We start from the raw sequence: 24,273 nt of genomic DNA on the forward strand, positions 1-24,273 counted from the left end.
TCAGGACTTCAGGAAATCTGTTCCACAGGTGAAGAGCTTATTAAACTAGAAGAATCCTGCAATCTGAAGTGTAACACAGTGTTTTCTCCAGCAGATGGCGCTGGATCATAAAACTTGACTTTTTTACATATCAAAGAATGCATAAAAAAAGGAGTCTGCAGGAAGATGAGCATTGGTCACACTAATCATTGAGAGCCACACCAACAATGACTAAGATGGGTTCAAAGATCAGCTTGATTCATAAATGCAACATATTATAATTTTTGCAAATGTTTCAAACAGTTCACTCAGCTCGGGGACACAAGCTGGGGCTTTCATCAAGAGTATTAAGATATACTGCAAAGCATATCCCACCCAGGGAGAACCCTATGGATGACCTCCATCGGCCTTTAGAACACCACGAACACTGAAGTTTAGCAGTGATGGAATTAGCCGGTGGTGCCGAGGGGCAGGGTCACTCTGCTTCCAGCCCGTCGGGCCTCTGAAGGCTGTGGCGCAGAGATCAGCGTGTGAAGATTAGGGCACATCCCCTGAGCAAACACACTGATAAATGTGTGGAGGGGGCCGCCGAGCGGCGGACCCACCAGCGCTGTGTGTCCCCAGCTGTGTTTACCCACCTCTGCCAGTCTGCTCCCGCTGATCCCCCATGATCACCCGCCTACCCAGCTAATCTGAGGGTCACAGCAACACAAAAGTCTGGCTCATTGATTTAAATGGGAATGGACACAATATTAGAAAGTTTAAAAAAAGAAAAATCTCTTTGCGGAGATTTAGTTTATTAAAAGTCTAGTTTATGTGAAATCTATAGAAATCAAGGAAATCAAAAGATTGAAAGTTTTGAAGCATCATTTAAAACAGTTCACTGTGTTTGGATTTAAACTGCCGCCCTCCAAAGACCCAACCACCGTCCTCCTCCGTCCTCCTCCTCGTCGCCAACGGCTGCCCGCTGCACCAGCTGGCTGAGCCCGCAGTCACCTTGGCAACCGCACCAGGAAGTTGCCCGGCTCCTCTGGCACCGCTGAAAGACCGCCACTTCCTGATTGAGTCTGGCCTTTCTTTCTGCCTGTGTAGTCGTTTTCCCATTTGGCAGTGTTCGCCACGATTTAGCGCCAGAGCGGCTGAAAAGAGAGAAAGGGCGAACACACTCTCCTTTGCATTAAGGGAAACCTCAGGTTCAAATGGGAGAAACAAAAGCTGTATTTATCCGCAGTGGTGGCCCTTTGTTCGGTGGGTTTGCTCATTTTGAGGAGGGGAGAGCCTCATGGACTTATAGCAGTTTGTTAAAGTGGGTTCTCAGTGCAACATGAAAGAATGCTTCACTGTCTTCACCGTGAGGAGGTGCATCAAGGAAATGTACAGTGTGTCATCTAGTCTCCACAAAACTGACAAATCTCTTTGCGAGCAGGCTTTCCATTGGCTGGAAAGACTCAACTTCCCTCCGAATCTAACCACAGATTCACTACAAAAGCTTGTGTTTTTCAAGAAAGTTTTATGTATAGTAAACGTCTGCAGGATAAAGACCCATCTACTTGTGATTCTCCACCATCAGATGTAGTTTTTTTGTCGTTTCCAGACTAGATCCAAACAGCGCCTGTTAAATACCTAGAAACACTTAAGACAACTGAAATCTAAGAGTTTGTTTTCAAAACCTGCAGTGTTAGTGCAGAGATAATCTGCACCCGGGGGGGGGGGGGGGTTAACAGCTGACACACCGCCATGGATTGATGTGCGCTGGCCGTGGACGCAGGCGGCAGCTGAGGGGCTTGTAAACGTGGCAGGGGAGAGGTGTCACAATAGGCGAGGCTTTTTGGAGGGAAAGCCAATCCCTTGTGTTCCGACTGCTGCAGAGATTTGGAGGGAAATCCGTCTTCGTCTCCTGTTGGAGGAAATCTATAAAAAAACAAAAATCAAATAATATAAAAACATATATTATTTGAACAGCTTCAAAAGACATGAATAAAAGCTGTGCTTTTTCAGGAATAACAACAAATCCTGTTTGAGTCGCATCTCGTTAGATTATCAACCCAAAAGCATTTATCATGGTAAAGTGTGTGTGTGTGTGTGTGTGTGTGTGTGTGTGTGTGTGTGTGTGTGTGTGTGTGTGTGTGTGTGTTTGTTTTTTCTTCATTTAGAAACTCCATAAGAAAGAAGACCACCAGCAGGGGCATCACTAACTTACCCCGTGTGTGTGTGTGTGTGTGTGTGTGTGTGTGTGTGTGTGTGTGTGTGTGTGTGCATGCATGCTCTGGATGCCCCCTTCCCCCTGTATCCCCCTGTCCTCACTGCCCACCATGAGATGTTTTCCCCCAGGTCGTGGCTCTGCATGGTCACCAAACTCCACCCTGCAACCCCCACCATAATGAGTGTGTGTGTGTGTGTGTGTGTGTGTGTGTGTGTGTGTGTGCTGGCCAGGCAGGTTTGTTTTGAGGGGGGGGTTGGACTCGCATGTAAGCTCGCAGTCCTTCAGGGCAAAATGAGGAAAATGGGTTTGTTCCGTGTGACTGACAGCCATTCACACACAGTTTTCAGAAATGAGCAGAGCTGTAAACGCCTTTGGAAGCTGCTGCTCTTTGTTCGCTTTGGCAGGCTTTAAACTCCAGAATAGAAAGCACTATACAATAAACAAACATTTCCACCTTTAACATGTATTAATATTCGCCAAACACCATGTATGAAAAGCTTTTCCACAGGTTTATTTCAAGGGATTCAAACAGCCCAGTGTCACGGTGCCATAATACATTTAAACTTTAAAGGTTTTCTTGGTTGTGGTGCAGAGAATACTTGATGAAAATGTCTATATTGCCACAAAATCCAAAAAATTTGTACCAGAAATAAGCACTATCTCAACACAAAACCAATTTTAATGAAACCTGGTGCAAAATGTCCAAAAAAAAAACCTTCTCTTCCAGCTGTTGCACGATGCATGTTTTTAAAAACTCACCCTGACAGCACAACTTGTTGAAGGTAAGAAGCTTCCATGGCATCATCTGGTGATGATTTACCAGTATGAAAATTTGGATATTGTGTTTAAAATGCACACATAATAATGCTAATTATCAATGACACACAATGTGTGTAATGATCTTTACACGCCGCTGCCTTCTTCTGTTTCTGGAAGCGGAGTGTGTCTCCCAGAGCAGTGGTTCACACACTTTTTCATGAGGGACCTGCACTTTTACCATTCTTTTCTTGCGTTTTAGTAACTCAGAGCCGCTGAAAATCCCCAAAGTGGAACTTTTTGAAAACGTGATCACAAAGTGATACATGACATCTGTCTTTACTGATTTTTAGTGGCTATAATCATCTGTTTTACACACTTTTAATTAAAAATAAAAGTGTAATAGCTCTTATTATTCAGAATAAGCAGTCATTCATTGAAGCTGTTGTTGACATCTTTCTAAACTTCAGTCCGTCTCTCTCTGCTTGGAGCGAAAACTCTTCTCTTTTCTCTCCAGTCCAGCGTTTTGTTGTCTTGTGAAGTTGCTGAAAAGCAGCTCGCCTTGATCCTGGAAGTGTGTAGTCGGCAGATCCCGAACCGGACGGTAATCAGATCAGGTTGACAAATGACCGGTGACAGGCACTGGACCCCGGAGGGTGGGAGGAGCCATCGGGGGGGTCAAGGCCGGAGGTCAGAGGTCGGCTTTTCAGAAGCGTTCAGTCGAAGGGCCATTAAATCCCATCTTTGTGAGACTCCTCAGTGGAGCGCGGCGGTTCCACTGGATGGACTCCAATCAGCGCTGAATATAAGTGGAAGCTGCGCGTCTCGGTGAAGGAACGATGAGAGACCAACGGAATTTAATGAGCACATATTACACCATCAGTGATGCACTCCAGCAACAACTGGTGGCCCAACCTGAACACGACGTCATTCTCAGTGTTTCAGCGGTTTGAAAACGCCGCTGTGAAAACAGGAAACTTTTCTGAAACTCTGCAGTGGAGACGGAGCCTCAAGCAGGATGAAATGCTTCCCTGCTTCGGCTCTTCACATTAAGTCAACAGACAAAGTAGTTAAAAATCTCAACTATTCTCTCCTAATTTTTGTGAAAGTGTCTGCCAGAGGCCTCTTTATCATCGCTGCGAGTGAAAAACCTTTTCTTTTTTTTTCTTTTTTCTGCATCTCCTCAGTGTGTGTGTTATCTCATGTGTAAAGTATGTCGTCTCTGGGGTGTCTTGTTTCGGGCTTTGTTTTCCTACGCCTGCCGTCCAAATTTCCATCACAAACATCTCACCCTGGGTGACCTTGTGCTTTCTGTCTGTGAAGAGGCCCTGATTAGTCCGCATACATGTGCAGATCAGCCCAAAATCCTTGCATCGGGCCAACGTATAAAAACGAGTTTTTTTTTTTTTTTGTTCGTGTGCGCGCGGTAATTCAAAACTTTTACTTGCATGCTCTAATTATTCAGCAAGTTTTCTTTTTCTCCTGTGCGATTTGTCCTCTGCTGCTGGTCCGCCGTGCACCGCTGAGTGCAGACAGAAAGCTCCTCTATTGAGGAGTCACTCGGCCAGAGGACAGACTCTGTTTTGTCTCACGTCTCCACCTCCTCCCTCCCCTCCTCCTCCGTCAACTTCCACTCTTCATCAGGAGGAAACATAAAGCCAAATAACCACTTGGAGCTGTGACACAAATATTTACTGCATCTGCTATGATTTGGAGGGTTCTTAATATCCTGCAGATATTCAAAACTTCAGCACAACGCCGTTAAACCTTGATTGCAAGACGAAATGTTCCAGAGCTCTAATAAAATGTCATTAAAACCAATAGAAAACATTGTTTGAGCAACAAAAAAAAAGTTCAATTAAAGTAAGCTGTCAGTCAGTTGTCCAGCATTCATCCCACCTGTTGTATACATTCAAATCCACCTGTTATCCTCCAGAACGGCCCGAGGGATGGGAGATGTGATACCCCTGAAGTTAGAGGTGTGTGTGAGAGACACAAGAGGGGGTCGGGGGTCCGCCGGAGCCAGTGAGACACCAAGATTTTGGCGGTCCCCTCGAGGGCTCCCCGCAACAAAGGCCGCTTCGCTCGCAACAATCGCATGCGTTTTTTGTTGTTGTTGTTGTTGTCAGAGGTGGGCCGCAGGACGCCGGGGTGCAGGTGTTGAGGGGAGTCCATACGAGAGGGAACTTTTATCAAAATGAGATCAAAAGGAGGCTCGGGGGACGAGCTGCAGGTCACAGAAGGGTCTGAATGGGGCCGACGAGAGACGGCGGCCAGAGAGGCCGCTCAGGATGGAGGCGACGGCGCACAATTATCGCCGGACAATGTCTCTTTTCAAAGGTTGAAATGGTCGTCCAGGGGCTGAAATATGAAGATTCTCCAGTTTCCACTGAGGAAACGGTCTTCAAATGTCTCTGGGTTATTTCCACAAAACTGCTCATGTATTTATTATATAATTAATTCATTCCAAACATTTCAATACAAAGAAAAATGTAAATACAGGTAATCCAAGTTGTACGTATTCAAGCTGTTATTCAGTCTGCAGCGTTCAACAGAGAGCGCTGAGGAAAAACCGCTGACCTCAGATGATTATTTACAGCCGTAATCAAGATCTTTGGTTTCAACCTGCCCAGCATCCAGCTCAGAAACCATGACACATTGTTAATTTTACCACCGGAAACTCAATACGCCGATGCGACGGGCGTCACTCTGAGCCGCGGCGAGATTTGAGATCTTCCACAGGAACAGCTGAGATTCGGCACCTTCTAAGCTCTTTATTATTTCTATGATACGATGTGAAATGTGACACGCAGAAGTGTAATCGTATCAGTGTCAGCATTGTGCTGAGCGGGCGGGAGGGGGGGGGGGGGGGGGGGTCTGAGGAGGAACGGCGAGTTTCATCGAGCGTGGAGAGATAGCCGAGGGGGTCAGAGTATTGGCATGTGTCTATTGTCTAAACCGGCCATTGTATACCAGGGGTTTAAAGTTTAAAGTCTGTATGAGTGTGTGTCCATGTGTGTGTGTGTGTGTGTGTGTGTGTGTGTAGGCAGTCTAATTATATTCTGCACAGCCAAGGATGACCTAAGCTGACCAAACTCAATTGAAAGGAGGATGCGGGGCAGAGGAGGAGGAGGAGGAGGAGGAGGAGGAGGAGGAGGAAGGGGGGTGTTTGAGTGCAGTCATGCAGCAAAATGAGAAGCTCTGACCATTCAGTCTTTTTGTTTACACATTTGTAGCATTTTACTGTGTGAAGTGTTTCCTTTCACACCTTTTGCAACTCGAAGTGAAACAAACATCCAGTCATAAACTGTTCAGACTGGGGTTTTTAATTTCACAAAATTGCTCTAATATGGGGTTAAATATAAGGCAGGCCGATTATTCTGTTTTGTTATCACAGCTTTTATTATCAGTGTGTACGCAGAGGCAGTTCAATGTGTGATTAAACATCTCATGTCAACAAATCAGCATTTTGTGGAAGTTTTTTTGTTTTCGAAGAAAAAGAACGTTTTGCTCATTATGGTTCAGTTAAAATACATTAGCAATCTGTTGTTTATGTTAGCATAGCATGAGGAAATCCATCTAATTTCCTGCAAACCCTCTGAACCGTGCATGAGGTTCAGAGGGTCTGTGGAGAAGTCAGACTTCTGGTTTTCTGTTCTTATGTTGAGCGACTGGAACGTTTCAGAATTTTCACTGCAGATCTATCGACTTCGTGACTCTTTGAGAAATTACGTATTATGTACTCAAACTAAACAATAAATCTAAAATTAACAGCAGTATTTGACACGGTCTCCCCCGCTTACAACAGGGAGGGCAGCTAATTTTCCCAAGAGGCCACGGGAACATTTAACGCTGCTGGAGGTCTGAGACGTGAGTTGATTTGAGTGCTGCTCAACAGGAAAATGATCTCTTGATTAAAAAGCTATTTGTGTCACTATTTTCATGAACTGCTGCTGCACTGCGGTCTTTAACCTCTATTTATCTTTTAATCCTATCTCAGTGTCTCTAAATTTCATGTTCGGTGAAATAAAAACTACTTCTTCGCAGTAGCAGTGGAGAAAGATCCACCTTTGGAGCCATTCTCGAAAAGTTGCATTTGTGCAAACGGACACTCAAAATGCTACTAACGTTTTTCCTGCAGACGGGCCATAACTTTCACTTGCTTTCTAGCTTCCGAGATCCAGTCAAGCACGTCCAACGGGCCACGTTTGGCCTCATGAGTTCTTAATTAATGTGGAATATTACAGAATTTCTTCCTCGTGGAAATATCTGGGTCAGGATATGAAACAAAGAGTTTAACGAACGCAGCCTCTCTCATTGTTAGCGAGAGGCCACGGTTGCTGGAGAAGTCATTAGACGATGGAGTCTTCGGGGGGTTGAAGGACACGGCCGGACATGCTGGAACATGTCGCTGAGTGCCAGGTGTTTGTCCACCAACAGTCGAGTGTCGTTGTTTTCTCTGCTTTTGGGCATTTTTTGTGTTTTGCTGATGCACGACGAAAAGCTTTCATTTAATAGTTGTTTCTTCTACATCTGTCGTGTACATTTAGATAGACGATCACATCAACAGCAAACATCACCCTCTGCTCAGATTTCATCCTTTAATGCTGCCAGTCCAGAAACCGTCCAAATCTCTTGCAGCAGACTTGCAGTATTCCTGCGTCGGTCTTACTCCTAAGAAGTCGGACTGCTTCTTGGACGTGTCGGCATCTGCGCTGACCGCCAAAATTCGGCCCTTTTGTTTGCGTCCCCCATTGTATCCAGATAAGGGTATTCAAATGTGGATGTGGTCAAGAGCGACAACATCTGTCTTCCCTGTGGACATATGTAAAACACTATACCTATTGTGAATTTTGGAGGGATCCCGCTCCTTGTTAAGTTTCCCTCCAACTTGATTCGGCCAATTAGGAGGAGTGTGGGGGTGGGGGAAGCACAGACAGCGGTGATCCCCCCGTCTGACCCCCAGCTGGGCTCCAACAACGCCGCCTATCAAACCCACCCGGCCTGGAGCATTATTAATGCACCGCTGGGCCGCCGTCCACAGTGCTCTCATCTGGATCTCTGGCCCTGGGACTGGAGGAGGCTCCGGTAATTGCAGCTAATTAGAGCCATAAATGTGAAGTGAAAGGAGCTGGAGCTGTAAAGCAGAACAGCGAGAGAAGAGCGGGTTTCCCTCCAAAAACAGACGAGCGCCTGCCATTCAAGGGGCCTTATTTTGCAAACAAGTGTCAAACAATCACGAGGCGATCTCCCACACACTGCACGGTAATCTCGTGGGCGAGTGTGGTATTTACCGAGGAGCATCACACACTTCAGTCTGGCCCCCATCAGAAGCCGTGCCGTCTAAATAGAAGCAGGGAACTTCCTGAGCGGTCTCCGGTGATTGCGCTGCGTTTTTATTTGTGCTTTTTCATCCACGTCTGCTGCTGACTGTCAAAAGTGAAATCCAGAGTGGCACGGCTGTGTGAAGAAGCACTTTAAAGGAGGTCTGGCCTGTTTACCCTCCAGCTAAACGGTTCCCCTGCGCTTCTTTGAACTGAGGAATTCGACAGGGAACCATTGACGCTGTGCCTGTTTAACGTCGACCTCAGTTCAATAACAACCCTGTTTATTCTGAGATAAAGAACTGGATCGATCTCCATGGGGAAGGAATAATTCCCCAGATTGGAAAATGATCATATCAAATATTAGTTATTCCTGTGTGATTTTCATGTAGTGACTTGAGACTGAAAAGTTTATTTCACATATTGGAATAATGATACCAGTAAAGTAACTCAGTGTAGAGCTGGGTGAAATAGCAGAACTGCAGTCAAACTAAAAATTCCACTTACAAAAAGGAAAAGACAAGTAGCATTTCTTTAGGAAATGATTGTTTTAGAAAAAGAAAAATAGTAGTAACATTTAAAAACTACAGAACTTTCCAATAGAAAGAGGCTTTAGACACTCAGAGTCTTCCCTCCATTTCACTAATGACAAATCCCAACGGAGCCCAGCTGTGAACTTTGACCCCAGACACTATCATTAGGTTATATTTGGAGCCGATGAATGAAGGAGTTTCACAGAAAATACAAACAAAGCAAAAGTATATTTAAAAAAAAATCAGTCTGCCTCAAAATGGCCACGGATGAATGAGATTTGAAATCTGAAACTAAAATCATGGAAACAAACAGAAACAGGAAGGAGCGTCTGCAGCTCCTAGATACAAATAAGGAGGTTTGCATCCCCGAGTTGATTTATGAGACAGTTCATGTGAAAATAACAGCACCAGGCAATAAAAGAGATGTGAGATCTCCACGGAGGAGATTAAAGCACACACCAGAGTATTGTGACGGCGCGGCTAAGTGATCTATTACATGTTTAGGAAAGCATTAGGAGCATTCTCAGGGCGTCTCTGTGCGTTTCCAGCTGCGTTTGCTGTCAGGCCGGCCGCGCTGTGTTTATCTGGTATACGACCCTCTTGTAGTCTGCCTCCCACTGGGCCTTTAACACACACACACACGCACACACGCACACACACAGAAACACACACACACACCCGAGATGAGAGGCACAATGAGAAAATTTACTGTCATACAAACAAACACATCCACAATCAGGATCCTGAGAAAGTGCAGTGAGAGAGCAGGTGTCAGTTTTCACATGCGGCTCTCATGGGGGCTCCGGCGGTAAATATCAGCCAAAGTTTTTTTTTTTTCTTTCTTTCTTTCCGAGTTCCTGCATGTCGGCCTTTCTCACAGCCCGTGGCTGCCGGAGCGGGAGCCCCTCACCTGCATGGAGAGCTGGGAAAGCGTTCCCAGCGGTGCTCTCACTGACTCATCAGGCGGGAGGGGCTCGGGCGCGGCATCACGACAGGTCGGACTGTAAATGTTGACACGATTGATTTTTTTTCGCAGCCCTCTGAAGCTGACATGAGCATCACAGCACAGGAATGCATGGATACAGACAGCAGGCTTCATGTGCGTTTCTAGTTTTTACACTTTCAGGCCCCGATTTCACCACGTCTCCAGGACCTCGGTGCTGTATTTCCAGATCTACCTCGTTCAGTCCCGGCTCCACAGCCACTGCTTTTTTTTTTTTTTTTTTTCTTTTTTTAATCTCCCATGACTAACCTCAAGCGAACCGGGCAAAACACAACACACAGCACAATCATGTGGTGACAGGGGCATATTTTCTGCCTGCTTGAACGTAAGCTTATTATCAGAGTATCCCGACAAGGTCTCAGATCTCATTACCGGCAGAGAGACGACGCTGCGCAGCAAAACAAACAGCAGTGATTTCAGATGGAGCAGATTAGCGCCGAGGTGCCATGGGAAGCTCCAGAGAGGTCTGGGAACAAGGACATCTCCACTTCTCAGCTCGTGTAAACAGCACTGCTGCACCAAACTGTTCACAATAATATACAGTCTGTGGACCGAACCGGCCGCCAGTCGACTCGGAGGCCTGCCGTCCCGGCGGCCGGCGGACAGTTTAAAAGAGACTTCGAATTTGGCAAACTTTGGCATTTGAAAAAGATCATCCCCTTCCTTTCTTTTTGTTTTTTTCTAACCTCCCTCATTGTGAGTGAAACAGCGAGAAGCGAGAGTGAAGGGAAGTTCCGCACAAAGTCAAGGTCCCATAAATACCTCCGACACCACACTGTCGCGACATCCTCCCTGTGTTTGGACACCAGCCCCCCCCAACACACACACACACACACACACACACACACACACACACACACACACACACACACACACACACACACAGGGACACAACGCACCAGGCAAACACACACTGACCTAACACATGCACACAAGCTTGTACGCGTACAGCGGCGCTGTTTGAAGACGTTCCCATTGGCGGGCCGGTGAGACACACACAGCGGAGCCGAGAGAGGGAGAAAAAAACAAACAAACCTGGGGACAAACCGGCAGTGTTTCACCGCAGTCAAAGATTTCATTGTTCTGGAAGCTGTTGCTTCACACTGACATTTAATGATAACTTGGATACAGTAAAGAGATTACAGATCTCAAGCCTGTCGGTGAATTTGTGCTTTTTTTTCTTCTCCCCGCTCTGTGTGTCTTCAAATGAAAGTGTTGACACAAGCTGAATGAAAGGCAGCTGTAATTATGTGTCTTACAACTAAAGGCTGCTGGTATTGATGTGTCACAAGAGGCATAAAACAATCTGGGAAGCAGCTTTAAGCTCGGTTAAAACCGCTCTATTACTAGAATGTGTTCAGTATTATTCCCGTGAAATGATTGCAGCACAGAAACTTAACCGTTCACATCTCTTTCTCTCTCTTCACATGCTCACTGCAGGTTGTGTGTACGGTGAGTGTGTCCTTCAGAGAACCGTGAAAAACCTGAATATTCTCACTTTTTCAACTGGATGCGTACGTCCAGGTTTCTGGAATCATCAAAAAACATGTGCAAGAGATAACCAATGAATTCTAAAGTGTGTACGTGAACACACACGGTGCACATGTGCAGCATCTCTGGAACAGCCCGACTTCAAGCAGAATCACAGTTTAAGTCAGTTAAATAACATTTCCTGTGCAAACAGATTTCTGGTTTCAATTTTCTTAACAGAACTCGAGGTAACCGAGAAAATGTGAGTGCATGTCCCACAATGCAATCCTGTCCCTCTATTCCATCCACTGTAATGACAGCATTATAATAAAAATGCTGGAAACCACATTAAGGCATTGAAACCACATGAAAAAGCCCCGGATGTGATTCAGACTGGATCAGATTATTGCTCGGGTCAAAACGAGGTTCCGTGGCGTGCGGCTGTCTGCTTTTGTTTTGAAGCGCGCACACGCACACACAGATGAGTTCGACATGATGAGTGTGTAAGTCTGATCCTGCGCGGTATCGCTGAAGTCCCCATGCATTCATTTTTCCTCTGGCCGCGCTTCCCTCCCGCCGCTCGCAGCTTTAAAGTCTGCTGCTTTGAAGAATCCTGCAGAAAACAAAGCTCCGTCCTGCTGCAGACAATGAAGCAGCTGGATTTCTGCACATGTGCCTTTGTGTGGGTCCGCGGCCTTGTCATAACTCCGTCTCAGGGGTCGAGACGTTCCACGTGCACACGCACACGCACACGCACACGTACACCAAAAGTCACGGATGGCAGCAGGAGCACAAAAGAATATTTGATTTGGTTATAAATACCAGGAGATGAAAGGCGAGCCGGCAGGGAGGAGGGCAGAGGGCACGGCGGCCAGGAGGAGGCCCCGGCTCCAGCATCATCACCCTCACACACATCTGAAGGTCGGAGTTAGAGCCTCGTGGCCGGGTTTGGCATCACTGATATTTTTTTTTCTGTCCTATTCAAGTTTTGCAACCTTGACTTGAGGATGAAACTTAAAAAAAACACTAAAAGATCATCTGTTGTTAGGAAAGAATGACTTTTCGTGCTTCAGCCTCACTCTCTGCCTGACCTTGAGAGGAACCAGCGCTCTTCACAGTGTGACCTTGACGGTCTGCTGAAAGAGAAGTTCCCTCTGAGCTCACTCTGAAGTAACTTTACTCCCAAAGCAACAACATTCAGCTCATGGACACCAGAATCCGCTCTGCATTGCTGGAGGCACCGATTTACCCATTCTGGGCTCAAAAGAGCAGTTAATCTTCAGATTCTAACCTGCGATGATCCAGCAGCTTCAGAAACAACGTTTATAATGTCGAATCAAATGCAGAAAACCCGAAATCTCAGCCATCTTTACTGCAATGAACATAATAAATGCAAAAAAATACAGAAAGCAAAGACAGTTGATCTTATGCCACTGAATTCCTCTGTGTGTGTGTGTGTGTGTGTGTGTGTGTGTGTGTGTGTGTGTGTGTGTGTGTGTGTGTGTGTGTGTGCGGGGGGGGGGGGGGGGGGGGGGGGGGTCTTTAAAATGTTTCTGTAAAAAGATGCAGGTTATTTATTCTGATTGTCTTGGAGGATCTGTCCAACACAATAGTCGATTGTAGCTTGTTTGAAAGTTGCATCCAGACGTCCCTCCCCGCCGCCCTGTGATTGGTCCAAAGTTTCCTCCGCTGCTCTCTGATTGGTCCGTGAAGTTTCTCCGAGGGGGGATAAGTTGAGAGCTGCGCGTCCTTTGACGCACAGCAACTCGGAGCCTCTGCAGCTCACGCGCACTTTAGGGAGAGAGAGGATAACAGCTTCAGAGATATGATTCCATTCGTTTTATAGAGGACTTTAAATCACTGAGTTATAGGACGTTGCAGATTTGGGATAATTTGTCGAGCTGTGTTGGCGCGTCAGCTTTGGAAATGGCTGCTTTTGCGCTTTGGAATTACGCATCCTGGATGTTACTTTTGGCGACGTTTCACGCGTCTCTCGCGAATTACTCCGAAGACCAGTGCAGCTGGAGAGGCAGGCAAGTATTTCACTGCGGATCTGTGACGGTTTTGTGCACATGAGCTCCATGGAAGCAGTGGTGCATGAGAACGAGCCCGGGGCGCCACGGGCGCCTCTTCTCCTGCGTCCTCGAGCGGTTTAACTCGCTCATTTGAATGCAGCATGTTTAGACTCGCGATCGGGGCGCAATTAAAGTGTTTACGGTGCGCCGCTGCGCCGCGCGCCTCTGGGCGGTCTGCAGGAGGCGTGCAGGCTCCAGACAGGCTGCAGGGCTTATCCGCATGCACGGAGGAGATGCATGCTGGGAATGCACTTGCTGAATGATGCATCTGCACCCCAGTCATTCTGTGGAAATATGGCTGAAATATTTCATTTCTTTTTCATTGTCATAAAACTTTACTTGTTTCCCACCTGAGATTTGCATTCAATGAGTTTGTCTGCAGATAATTGATCTTTTCTTTAAAGTTCTGCAACACTTTGAGACAAAATGTTTAGTTTTGATTTGCATGGATCACATTTCATGCAGATCAGACCATTGATTTCAGGAAACTTTAGACTAACTGAACGCTTGTTTCCCTGCTTGCAGTGGCTTGTCCCAGCAGAAGGGGAGCGTGGAGCAGATCTCCCTCCACTGTGCAGAGGGCACCCTGGACTGGCTGTACCCCAAAGGCGCCCTGCGCCTCACCCTCTCCCCCCGCCTGCCCTCCGTGGCGGTGGGGCCCGGCGGCAGCAGCTCGGGCCTCATCACGGCCTGCGTCAAGCCCTCGGAGCAGTTCCACGGCGCCCAGCTCTACCTGGAGCGGGACGGCGTCCTGGAGCTCCTGGTGGGGGACCGGCTGGAGTCCTCCCCGCCGCCCAGGGTGCGCTGCTTCAGCCGGCTGCCCGGGGAGAGGGTGGCCCTCTTCCTGCAGGCCACCCCCCATCAGGACATCAGCCGCAGGATCGCCTCCTTCCGCTACGAGCTGAGGGGCGACTGGACCGCCCGGCTGTCGCTGGACTCCAACCCCATCAGCAGCGAGGGTGAGTCCGGTTCCTCCATCTTCAGCCGTCACTTACGGGTTAACGCCAGTCGCCCATATGTGATGTTATGACTCCTAAAACTGTGGTTAAAGAGGTTTTTCCTGCCTCAAACAATGGTGACTTGCAGGATCCCGACCCGCCCACCGCCGATGATATTAAACCCCATAAAGTCCCGTCTGTGGATGATTCAGGCCTGTGTGGGCCGCTCGGGCTTTCCGCGGAGCAGAGGGGAGGAAGTGGCCCAACTTCCCCCAGAGTCGTGCCGCTCTGGAGTGGGGAGGAGGGGCACAAAAGCTCAGTATGTGGGGCTTTCTCCAGAGTCCAGGGCCCTTTGAATGGCTGCCGCATGAGTATTCTGGGATTACTGCCGTCGCCTAGGAGACGGGGAGGCCTCTGCCCAGCTGAGATGCTCCCCTCTTTTGTTGAGCTGCCTCGCTGTGGGGAGACTTGTCTGCAGGACTGTAGGAGTAAACCGCCCCCTCCCACCTCGCTCCCTCTCTCTCTCCCACACACACACACACACACACACACACACACACACACACACTGATTAGGTTTGGATGGGGGTTTGCTGCGGACCAGAGAGGAAGGAATCTCATTTATCAAGAGGTTTTCACTAAGGAGGAGAATGTGTGGGGAGGGCAGGGGGGCCTCCAAAGAACCACAAGGAGAACTTTAAAAAATGCCAGGAGGAGTTTTCTTTTTTTCTCCCTCTCTCTCTCTCCTTACAGACACAGTTCAGTAAAGACAGTTGAACCTTTGCTGGTTTTTATTTCTTTTTATCTCCATTTATTTTTCATTTATTTATTTATGGTTTCTAAGGAAAAAATGTCAAACCTTGCACAGTAGCGAACAAAACTTTGAAAGAAGAAGGATTGTGCTTCTTCTTCTAAAAGAGAAATCTTTGAAGTCCCCCCCCCCCACCCACCCAGTCTGGGTTTTGATGAGGTGTGACTGCAGACACCCTGGAAGCGCTGGAGGAGGGGGGGACGGTTTCATTTGGCCTTTAAACTGTCTGGAGCGGAGGAGACCCACACCTTCCAGCTCCTTCCATTCTCCTCCGCCAACTGTAAAAGTAGCAGCTGTCCGTCGGAGCGCCGCGGCCGCCCGACTCTTTTGTTGCTAGTTTAATGTCGCATTCCTGAGCAGATGATCTGGAAATGCAATCTTTGATAGTATTGGAATTTGCATGTGGGTGTTAAACTCTTGCTGCCTCTGTCTCCTCAGATGCCTGCAGGCCCTGCAACAACACAGAGATCCTCATGGCTGTTTGCACCAGCGACTTCGGTAAGTTCCCATGATGCTCGGGTGACATGTGAAACCACAGCAAAAATCAAAGTGAGCCCAGCCCCTTTGAACGCGCTGGACCAGATCAACAAATTGGAACAAGCCCTCAGAGCCGAGTCCAGGAGTCTGATGACGTCTTTTCAGTCGAGTCAGTTTAAAGTCAGAACTCTGCTGTGCCTCCAAATCCGCTCCTCTCAAAAGTGCAAAAGGTTAAAGGTGAAACGGCAAAGCTTTGAAACACCCCCCCCATCGGAGGCACTGCAGTGGACTAATCCTGAAACCACCCCCCCGATGTGGAGGGCAGTGGACTAATCTGCAGGCCCCTGATTGAGCTGTAAAGGCACTGAGGAGAAGTTCAGCTGGCAACAAAAGTTAGAAGGATTAGCGAGCAGAGCAGAGTCCAGTCCTGGCGGATGGAGTGGTGGAACAATACATCCAGCGCACGGCAAAATCTATTTCTCTTTTTGTATGAATGGAAGGAATTTAGTAAAATGACATTTGAGGTGAATCTAAATGTCCCGCTGCTCCTCCACAGTGGTGCGAGGGAACATCCGGTCCGTGGAGGAAGACGAGAATCTGCGGGCGGCGGTGATCAGAGTCGGCGCCACCCGCGTGTTCCGTCAGAAGTACGCCCTGTTCACCGGCAGCAGCCGCATCAGCAGCCAGGGCGAGATCAGGACTCTGCTGCAGTGCGGCGTCAAGCCGGGACCCGGCAGCTTCCTCTTCACCGGCCGCGTCCACTTCGGCGAGGCGTGGCTGGGCTGCGCGCCCCGGTACAAGGACTTCCAGCGGGCGTACGTCCTGGCGAAGGCGGCCCAGCAGATCCCCTGTGAGCTGCCCGTAGACTGAATCAGACACCCTGCATTCACCTCTCTGCTGCGCAGAATCCAAAACCTGCCACCGCCCGGGCCGGACTCGGCCCTGCTCCTCGCTCTGGAGGAAGCCGCGACGCGCGAAGGACCGAGGAGGGAAATGGAGCGTTTCCATTCCGCTGCAATAAGCAGCGGGCCTGTCCGAGAGACCGCGGCGGCCCCGCCGACCTGAAGCTCATGTTGCTTTGGTCGCCGAGCAAACTAAATTATTGACAGGACGTCCACTCGGGATTCTTCAAGTGGAGCCAGTAATTCAGGCCTTCTGAGAGTCGCTGCTCCGAAACTCAGGAAAGCCACAGGAAGCTTGTGGCTGCTGGTTAAAATCCCGGTGAGCGCCGCACTTCAGATGGTGTGTTGGCTCAGATAACGTCTGGCCACGCCCGCCTCCCGGCGCTCTGGGGTCGTCTTCAGTGTTATTAAGGAGATTTAAAAAAAAAAAAAAAAAAGTCTGAAAACTATAATAATATTTGCACTGATAAAGTAAAGGGAATGATCTGGAAAGTGTGACGCTGCGAGCACTGAAAACCAAATAAGAAGCAACTATATGTAGCATAGATGAGCGATTGAGAATTTAATATATGTACAGATGATGTGAGAACACACACACACACACACACACACACACACACACACACACACACACACACACACACACAGTAGAGACAGAGCCGAGCCACGCCGGCCGCTCGCCGCAGTGCTGAGAGCACTTTCACCTCACAGCCTGTCTGAGATTTCACTTCTGGAAGGAGACTTGGTGTTTTACAAGCACTGCACATATCTGTGATTTCCAAATATTTTTTTCCAACCGGCGCAGAAATGGGACTGAATTGGACTTTAAATTATTTTTAAAAAAACCGTAAAAACTGAAGGAATCATTATTATTCTGGATGTTGCCAGGTCATTTTCTTTGTTTTTGGCTGTGTTGCCACATATAAATGATAAAAATTGGAATATACATATATATGAAATAACAGAAGCACCATAAAAACTTAGAACAACAGCCATTCATGACTGAAGTCCGGCGGAGAGAGATGCGTTCGCCTCACTGGACTGGCTAGCTCAACAGAAAACACAAAGTGTGCATGAGATGTGACGGATCTGTTCTGAAAAGTGCACTATATCCAAAAGGAAAGGGGGTCATACCAAATTAACATAATGTGCTGAAGTTGTATGTTATTTGAGTTCACTGCCATTCTGCTGTCAAAATGTGAATTTATGTTGATATGAATGTAAAAATGTTGATAAGAAGAAAAAAAACTTTCTTTGTCAGTATTGTGAATTATTTTTATGTTTGTCTTATATTAAAATATTATGTCCATAAAGGCTGTTTGGGGGATTATTTATTGCACTCTTGAAACTTTAACATTAAATGAGTCCACAAGTCTTCAAAACCGTCTCGGAGCTCAGGTTTCCTCCGTGGCGACGTTTTCTCAGGAATAAGTCACTTCAAGCACTCATGAATCAGATTCCTGAAAGCGCAGAACAAACGGCCCGTCCCGGCGCCGGAGCGGGCCTTGAAAAGCCGGGAGATTTAGGGAGCGCTCGGGACTCTGGAGGCATTGGGACGAGGAAGGACTCGGAAAACAGGCACTTGGAATTCTGTTGTCCCATTTTCAGGATTCAGGAAGCAATAAATTGCCATTAGGGGAGCGGCGTGGCAGACCGGGCCGGGCCGAGGTGCCACGCAGTCGCTGGCTTCATCCTGACCACGTGTGCACGAGGACACAATCACAACAATGACTTCTCCGCTCGCTGGCTGGACGCCCGAAAGTAAAGAGCCCAGGCTTACAGGATCACAGAGAGTATCTGATTTTGAATCTGGCTGATTTTGAGGAGCTGCACGGTGGATGACACACACACACACACACACACACACACACACACACGCACACAGATATGAACTTTTATGATAAACCCACCACCTGTTTCGTATATTCCTGCAGAAATGTGAACCCTGCGCACCTAAAATTTACTGTGCACAATAAATCCATTTGAAAAAGAGCAGCTGGGGAATTAACACGGCGTTCAGGTTAAACGGAGAAGAGCCACAAAAGCTGGACGTGCTGCCGGCGTCCGGCCAGCCATCTCCCGGTTTTCAGCACAGCGAAGCAGTGAACCTTCAGCCTCCTCCACCATTTACTGCCTCAGTGCCCCCCAAAGCATCCTGTGGCTGGAGGAGCTCCCCCCCCCCCCCTCACACACACACACACACACACACACACACGAGAGGTTACTGCTCCTGGGCTGATAAGGCAAAACAAAGAGCCCTCAAATTCTACCCCCTCACTCAATACATCATGTGACATTTCTACAAAGCTCGACTTCCTGCATTGTTGTCACTTCTCTGTGACCCGGGCTTGAACGCCGAAAGCACTATTAATGTCCCTCTCACCACAATAACCCAGTCTGGGTTTGTATGTGTTGAATTGAAGATTGTTTTTTAAACACATGCATCAGGCAGCACTGCAAGAGGATGGAAATTAATATTTGATGGAGATGTTGAACACTTTTTATAGTGATGCCCCTTTCTGTCGCGACTCCAACTCAAAAGCACCCCGATCCTCTGGCTGCTCTGCTTTCTAAAGCAAGGTATGAGCGGGGCGGGGCAGGAAGCGCTGGGGACAGCAGGGAGAGACGCCGCTGGGCGTGGGCCTGCACGGACTCCTGAGGGAGGCCGGGGGGAAGCGGACGCAGACAAAAGCTCCAGAGATGAGAGACGCGGTCGGGGGGGAAAGGTGCGCCTCCTCCACACCCGGAGCGCAGGTCTTCCTGTTGTCCCAGCATGGAGACGTTCAAACAACACATCGGTATCAGACCTGGAGAGCAGCCGCAGATCTAATACCGCTTCATCTTTCTTCAAATGCTCCAAAGTTTTTCATGTTTTCTCCAAAGGTGTAGATGAGGCTAAACTTCATCCACCCACCTCAACGTTCTCATTTCTAAATCAGACACTTCAATAAAACACTGATCACAGTCAGATGATCTGGATGTTACTGGGAATCGGTGATACTTTGACAGCAAGTTCTCAGCAGTTCAGAGTCACAATTTTGTACTTTTCCATCCATCCATCCATTCACCCATCATCCATCATCCATCCATTCACCAATGATCCATCCATCCATTATCAATCATTCAGAAATTATGATGAATAAAGAATGATGGAATCCATCATCCATCCATCCATCGTCTCTGCAGTGTCATGATTCCCAGTCCATATTATCCTGGTCCTGGTCCTGGTTCCAGTCCAGATTCTCCTGGACTTGGTAGTTTTAGAGTTGACAGTTACCATGAAAATAATCCAACATGGCGTCCATCCATGTCAGTGTCCATGAACTGCCACTGTTAATGTGTGTGTGGTTTCAATAAAACAGACAAACAGCAGTACCTACAGGAGGTCCTGCAGGTAAACTACATTGATTTCAGGTCAGCAGCAGACTGTCTTTCATACACACACTCTCACATTCGCACCAATATGGGTAATTTAGAGTATCCAGTAATCTCTCATTTGGACTGTAGGAGGAAATCCTTCACACACAGCGTGAACATGTGAATAAACACCACTCATTCCTTCTTTAAATAAATAATCATCAAGAGGGTCTGAAATGTTTTGGAAGATGTTATATTTTCCTTTATATTACCAAAGTTTCAGTGTGGAGCACATCTCCTCAGGCTCATCCTCCTCTGTTGGACCTGTCTTCTCATGGATTCCTCATCGAATCGTTCCCACAAACCGGCCGACAGCTGCTGGTTGTTTCGTCGATAACAGTGAATCTGAAACAGTGTCTGAGATGCTCTGAACTCCCAGACGCAGATCTCTCTCCTGGCTAGCAGCCTCGGAGGCTTTCACAACCCTCGGGGTTTTCTCGGCACCCAGTTTCTGGAGAGCAAAACAAGTCCCTCAAAAATCAGAACATCTAACTGCCAGATGTGATGCTGAAGCCGTTCTGGGTTTCGCTGCCCTCCGTTTCTCCCGAACACAAATTGTTTTGCAGTGACAAACCATCGCACTGCAACCAAACACCGGGCCGAGCTTCCCGTGACTCAGTGGTCGTGCATCCCAGCTGAGAGCGGCTTTATTATGACCGCCGTTTGGCATCCGAGCTCCCCAGCTGACGATTCCCTGTTCCCACAACTCCCTGCAACAGCTGGGCACAAGCATTTTCCAAGAGGAAACTGTAAAAGTTCAGGTCTGGGGACGTGCTAACGCGCCGGGGCCAGAGAAATTACACCCAATGATACACTTGATCCCTGCTGCTACTTTTTTTTTTTTTTTTTTCACTGCAACTCTTTTTTTAAAAAGCTTTCATTCAGCCTGGCTTTGCTGCGACCAGCGTTTGCGAAGAACGGCATCCACGGCGTACCCTCTAATTCTCAGAGTGTGGTCAGCTTTAAAGAGGAGTGGGCAGTTCGGGCGGGTCGAGAGGTCAAGGCAGAACGGAGAACAAGAGCCGAGCGGTGCGAGAGCATGTTTATCTGGCCATGTTATCCCTCTGAAGTGCCGAGGGGAGGAGAGCGAGGAGCCCCCTTTGTTCCTCGAGAGCCTGCAGATGGCTGTAATCCCTTCCAAAATGCGCACTGAAAATCAATCAAGACAGGATGGACATGGTGTTTGAGTGTGGAGGCAGGCGACACGTTCCTCAGGGGGTGGGGGTGGGGGGGGGGTGTCCCGCAAAGAAGCACGAGTTGGGTCAAATCAGCGTCTTTGGTGCTTTCCCGCCAAAAAAAAAAAAAAAGAAAAAGTATTGTAAGGAAAGACTGAGGGAATGAATCTCAGGCCCCCTTCAGTGCAGCACACAGCTGCCAGCTCCTCACCGCATCCTGCAGGGGGGGCGACCACAAAACCTTCAAACACTGACATCATACTTCAATAATGCTGCTGAAAGACTGGAGGGATGGATGGAGGGATGGAGGGATGGATGGAGGGATGGGACCATCCCTTAATGGTGATGTGGCCACTGAAAATCAATCAGATTTCTCAGCATTGTTTTGTTTTGTGTTTCTCCTCCAGTTGAGTTCAAACTCCTCTCCTCTGAAGGGAACCCGGCCTCTCGGCGAGTCTGACGTCAGCAGACAGAGAGTCTGAGACGCACCTGTCCTCCGCTGTAACCCAAATAGCCGAGCCAGAGCACTGCAGTTGTTTTCTCCTGACAGTTTGCACAAAGGAGAGAAACTTCCCTCACAGATTAGCTGAGCTCTCTCTCTCGCTCCCTGCTCCGACCGTCGAGTCTTGAAAGCTGCGCCGCCTCCCCTCCTGCGCCGGTATCTTCCTGCTCGGCCAGGCGGTCTAGGGTTACCTCCGCAGAGACGCCCGGCGCTCCGCCCATTGTCCCGATTGTTTATTAAGGAAAGACGAAGGCAGGAACGAAACTGCCTCTCTCCCCGGTTTTGTTATGTTACCAGTATCTCCTTGCATTTTTTTCCACAGCAAAACACAGCTTGAAGGCGAAAGTGATCAACAGACAGCTGAGAAAGCACGATATTCAATATGTAGCTTATTATGTAATGCTTCACCTGTCAGTGTCAGTGAAAAATACCTTTATTTTGAAAATGTAGAAATAAGTGTCTTTATTACATGGATGAAGTTGTACACATCGCTGAGACAAGTATTGCTTTTTGCAGCTTTTCTGGGATTTGCAGGATTATGAGGCCGCAGAGCTGAGCCGCCTGGCCTCGCAGTGACAAAAACCCCTCGCTGAGCTCGGCTGAGGACATTTCTGAGTGGAACTGGACTGTTTCCGCTCCTGTTTGGGTCGTTTTCCTCCCGCTGTCCAAAACCATGTGTAACTTTAAACTTCCTGTAGATGCGAATGTGGCGTTTTAGCCTGTGATGGACTGGAAACCTGCTCTGAGTGTATTCGTTATCAGCTGGAATCATCTCCAGCTGAAAACACACCAAACTTTGGCTTTCCATTTCTCATAATAACATAAACACTGCTCAGAAAGTCTGCTACCAAACACAAGTTTGACAGATAACATTAACTGTAAGAAGAAGGAACATTTTCACTGAAATCCGCTGTGCGACCTCCAGATGGTGAAATATGTTTAGTTTCTGTTACTTTTCAACTGATTTTACTTTATATAAGTTAGACATATTACTGTTTATTGATAATGGCGTGAAAGCAGGGGTGTCAAACATGAGGCCTGTGGGCCAAAACCGGACCACAAGGGAGGCTTGAATACGGTCCGCCAGACTTACAAAGGAAAACGTAAACATTTTAAAGACATTTCTCAAGAGTAACACACACAACACCGAGACTCGAGCTCCAATATCAGTGATGCAGCCATGAAAGCTGCTGCTGTCAGGGGGAGTTTACAAGAACACCCATAATGCAACAGCTACAGGAGAAGTTGTTTGGGACATTTCACTGTATTTTGCACCAAAAGGTTTCATTAAAATTGGGTTTATGTTGAGATTGTTGGAATTTTCCATAGTAGGTGTTTGGTTTTTGAGAAAATGTTGACATTTTCCTCGTATAGTCTGAACCAAAACAAATCAAGAGTCACAATCAAATACACATCTAAACACAAATCTAAAAGAATAATAATATCTTGCTCGCTGTATTTCAGTTTGGTCAACAGGACAGACTTCGGGTGAGGAAAACTGTCTCCACATCTCATTTAAAATGGAAAAATGATGGTGATTAATGACAGTACCAGGAAACTTAAAGCTAAATGTATCATTCAGGATCTGGAATATCAGCCTGAAACCCCTCCTGGTCAGACTGTGCAGAGCGGAGCGAAATGATCCTGAGGGGGAAACTTCATCTTTAACAGTGTGAGCTTGTTGAAAGAAGGACTTTTCCTCTTAATAATGATCAAATGAGACTTCTAGCTTGCATTCTTGTCACACGGTGGAATGTGACTAAGTGATTCTAAGTAGCTGCTGCGAGCAAAAACACCAAGAAAGTAGCCGGTGCAGCCAGTTATGCATCCCATGTGCTGAAAGTCAGACGGCATGTTTATATCCTGCAAAGTGCAGCGACACGCTGCGTGTCTGTCCGGCCGCCGCTCCAAGCTCCCTTCGCCCTGCGCTCATTTCGGGGGAACATGTGCGCTGGAATTCTCCCCCAATTAAGACAGGGATTAGCCGGGTCCACTGTGGGAACGGGCCGAGTGTGGGAAAGCGCAGCGCCCGTCCCTCTCTCCTTCCCTCGCCGACACTCAGCCTCATTCTCACTCGCTCCCGTTCATCCTGCCGCCTCCCTCCCGTCTTTTCTCACCCCGGCTACGGCTGCTCCTGCTCTTTTGTCACTCTATATTCCTCCACATGCTCTCTTTTTGACACATTTTGCCATTTGACAGGTTTCCCTGCATCATAATATATATATTTGTTTCAATTTTTTATAATAATGCGTCCAGGCCTCATTTATTTCCACCACCCAGGAACTTCACAGCTCTCAGTCCTAATTCTTTCAGGTTTTTCTGAAGTGCACGGCTCTTCTGTGCCCCCCTCCCTCCCTCCCTCCCTCCTCCTCCTCCCTCTCAGTGCCTCTCCAAGCCTTCACGCTGAAAGCTTGTCTGGAGGGAAGCTGAGGACTCTTGCATGAATAGCCTCAGCCTGTCAGAGTGAAAGAGGGGGTGAAAAGACAGCTCGTCAGAAAAGACAGGTGTCTCTGGAATCAGACAGTTACAGTCTGCATCGGCATTTATAGAGTAATCCCTCCAACAGTGCAAAAAAAAAAAAAAAAAAAGATTTGCAACACAACCTGCAGGAGTGGGTGGGAGGCGGCCAGGCGTCCATGAGAACATCCCGGCTGCACTGAATTTTTCCCATTGTGGCGACATTTCTTTCTCATGACTGTGCAATCCTCT

The 24,273-nt window shown here is 47.8% G+C and overlaps 1 protein-coding gene across 1 annotated transcript; it reads left to right on the forward strand.

Moving 5' to 3' along the window:
- The first annotated feature begins 13,020 nt into the window (after positions 1–13,020).
- On the forward strand, positions 13,021–16,935 carry metrn (meteorin, glial cell differentiation regulator). Its single transcript, XM_030097375.1, has 4 exons — positions 13,021–13,301; positions 13,869–14,302; positions 15,530–15,589; positions 16,125–16,935. The coding sequence occupies exons 1-4, from the start codon at positions 13,195–13,197 to the stop codon at positions 16,436–16,438; spliced, it is 915 nt and encodes a 304-aa protein (XP_029953235.1). The 5' UTR covers positions 13,021–13,194; the 3' UTR covers positions 16,439–16,935.
- The last annotated feature ends 7,338 nt before the right edge of the window (positions 16,936–24,273 follow it).

This window comes from Salarias fasciatus, chromosome 8 (assembly GCF_902148845.1).
Source record: "Salarias fasciatus chromosome 8, fSalaFa1.1, whole genome shotgun sequence".
Classification (NCBI taxonomy): domain Eukaryota; kingdom Metazoa; phylum Chordata; class Actinopteri; order Blenniiformes; family Blenniidae; genus Salarias; species Salarias fasciatus.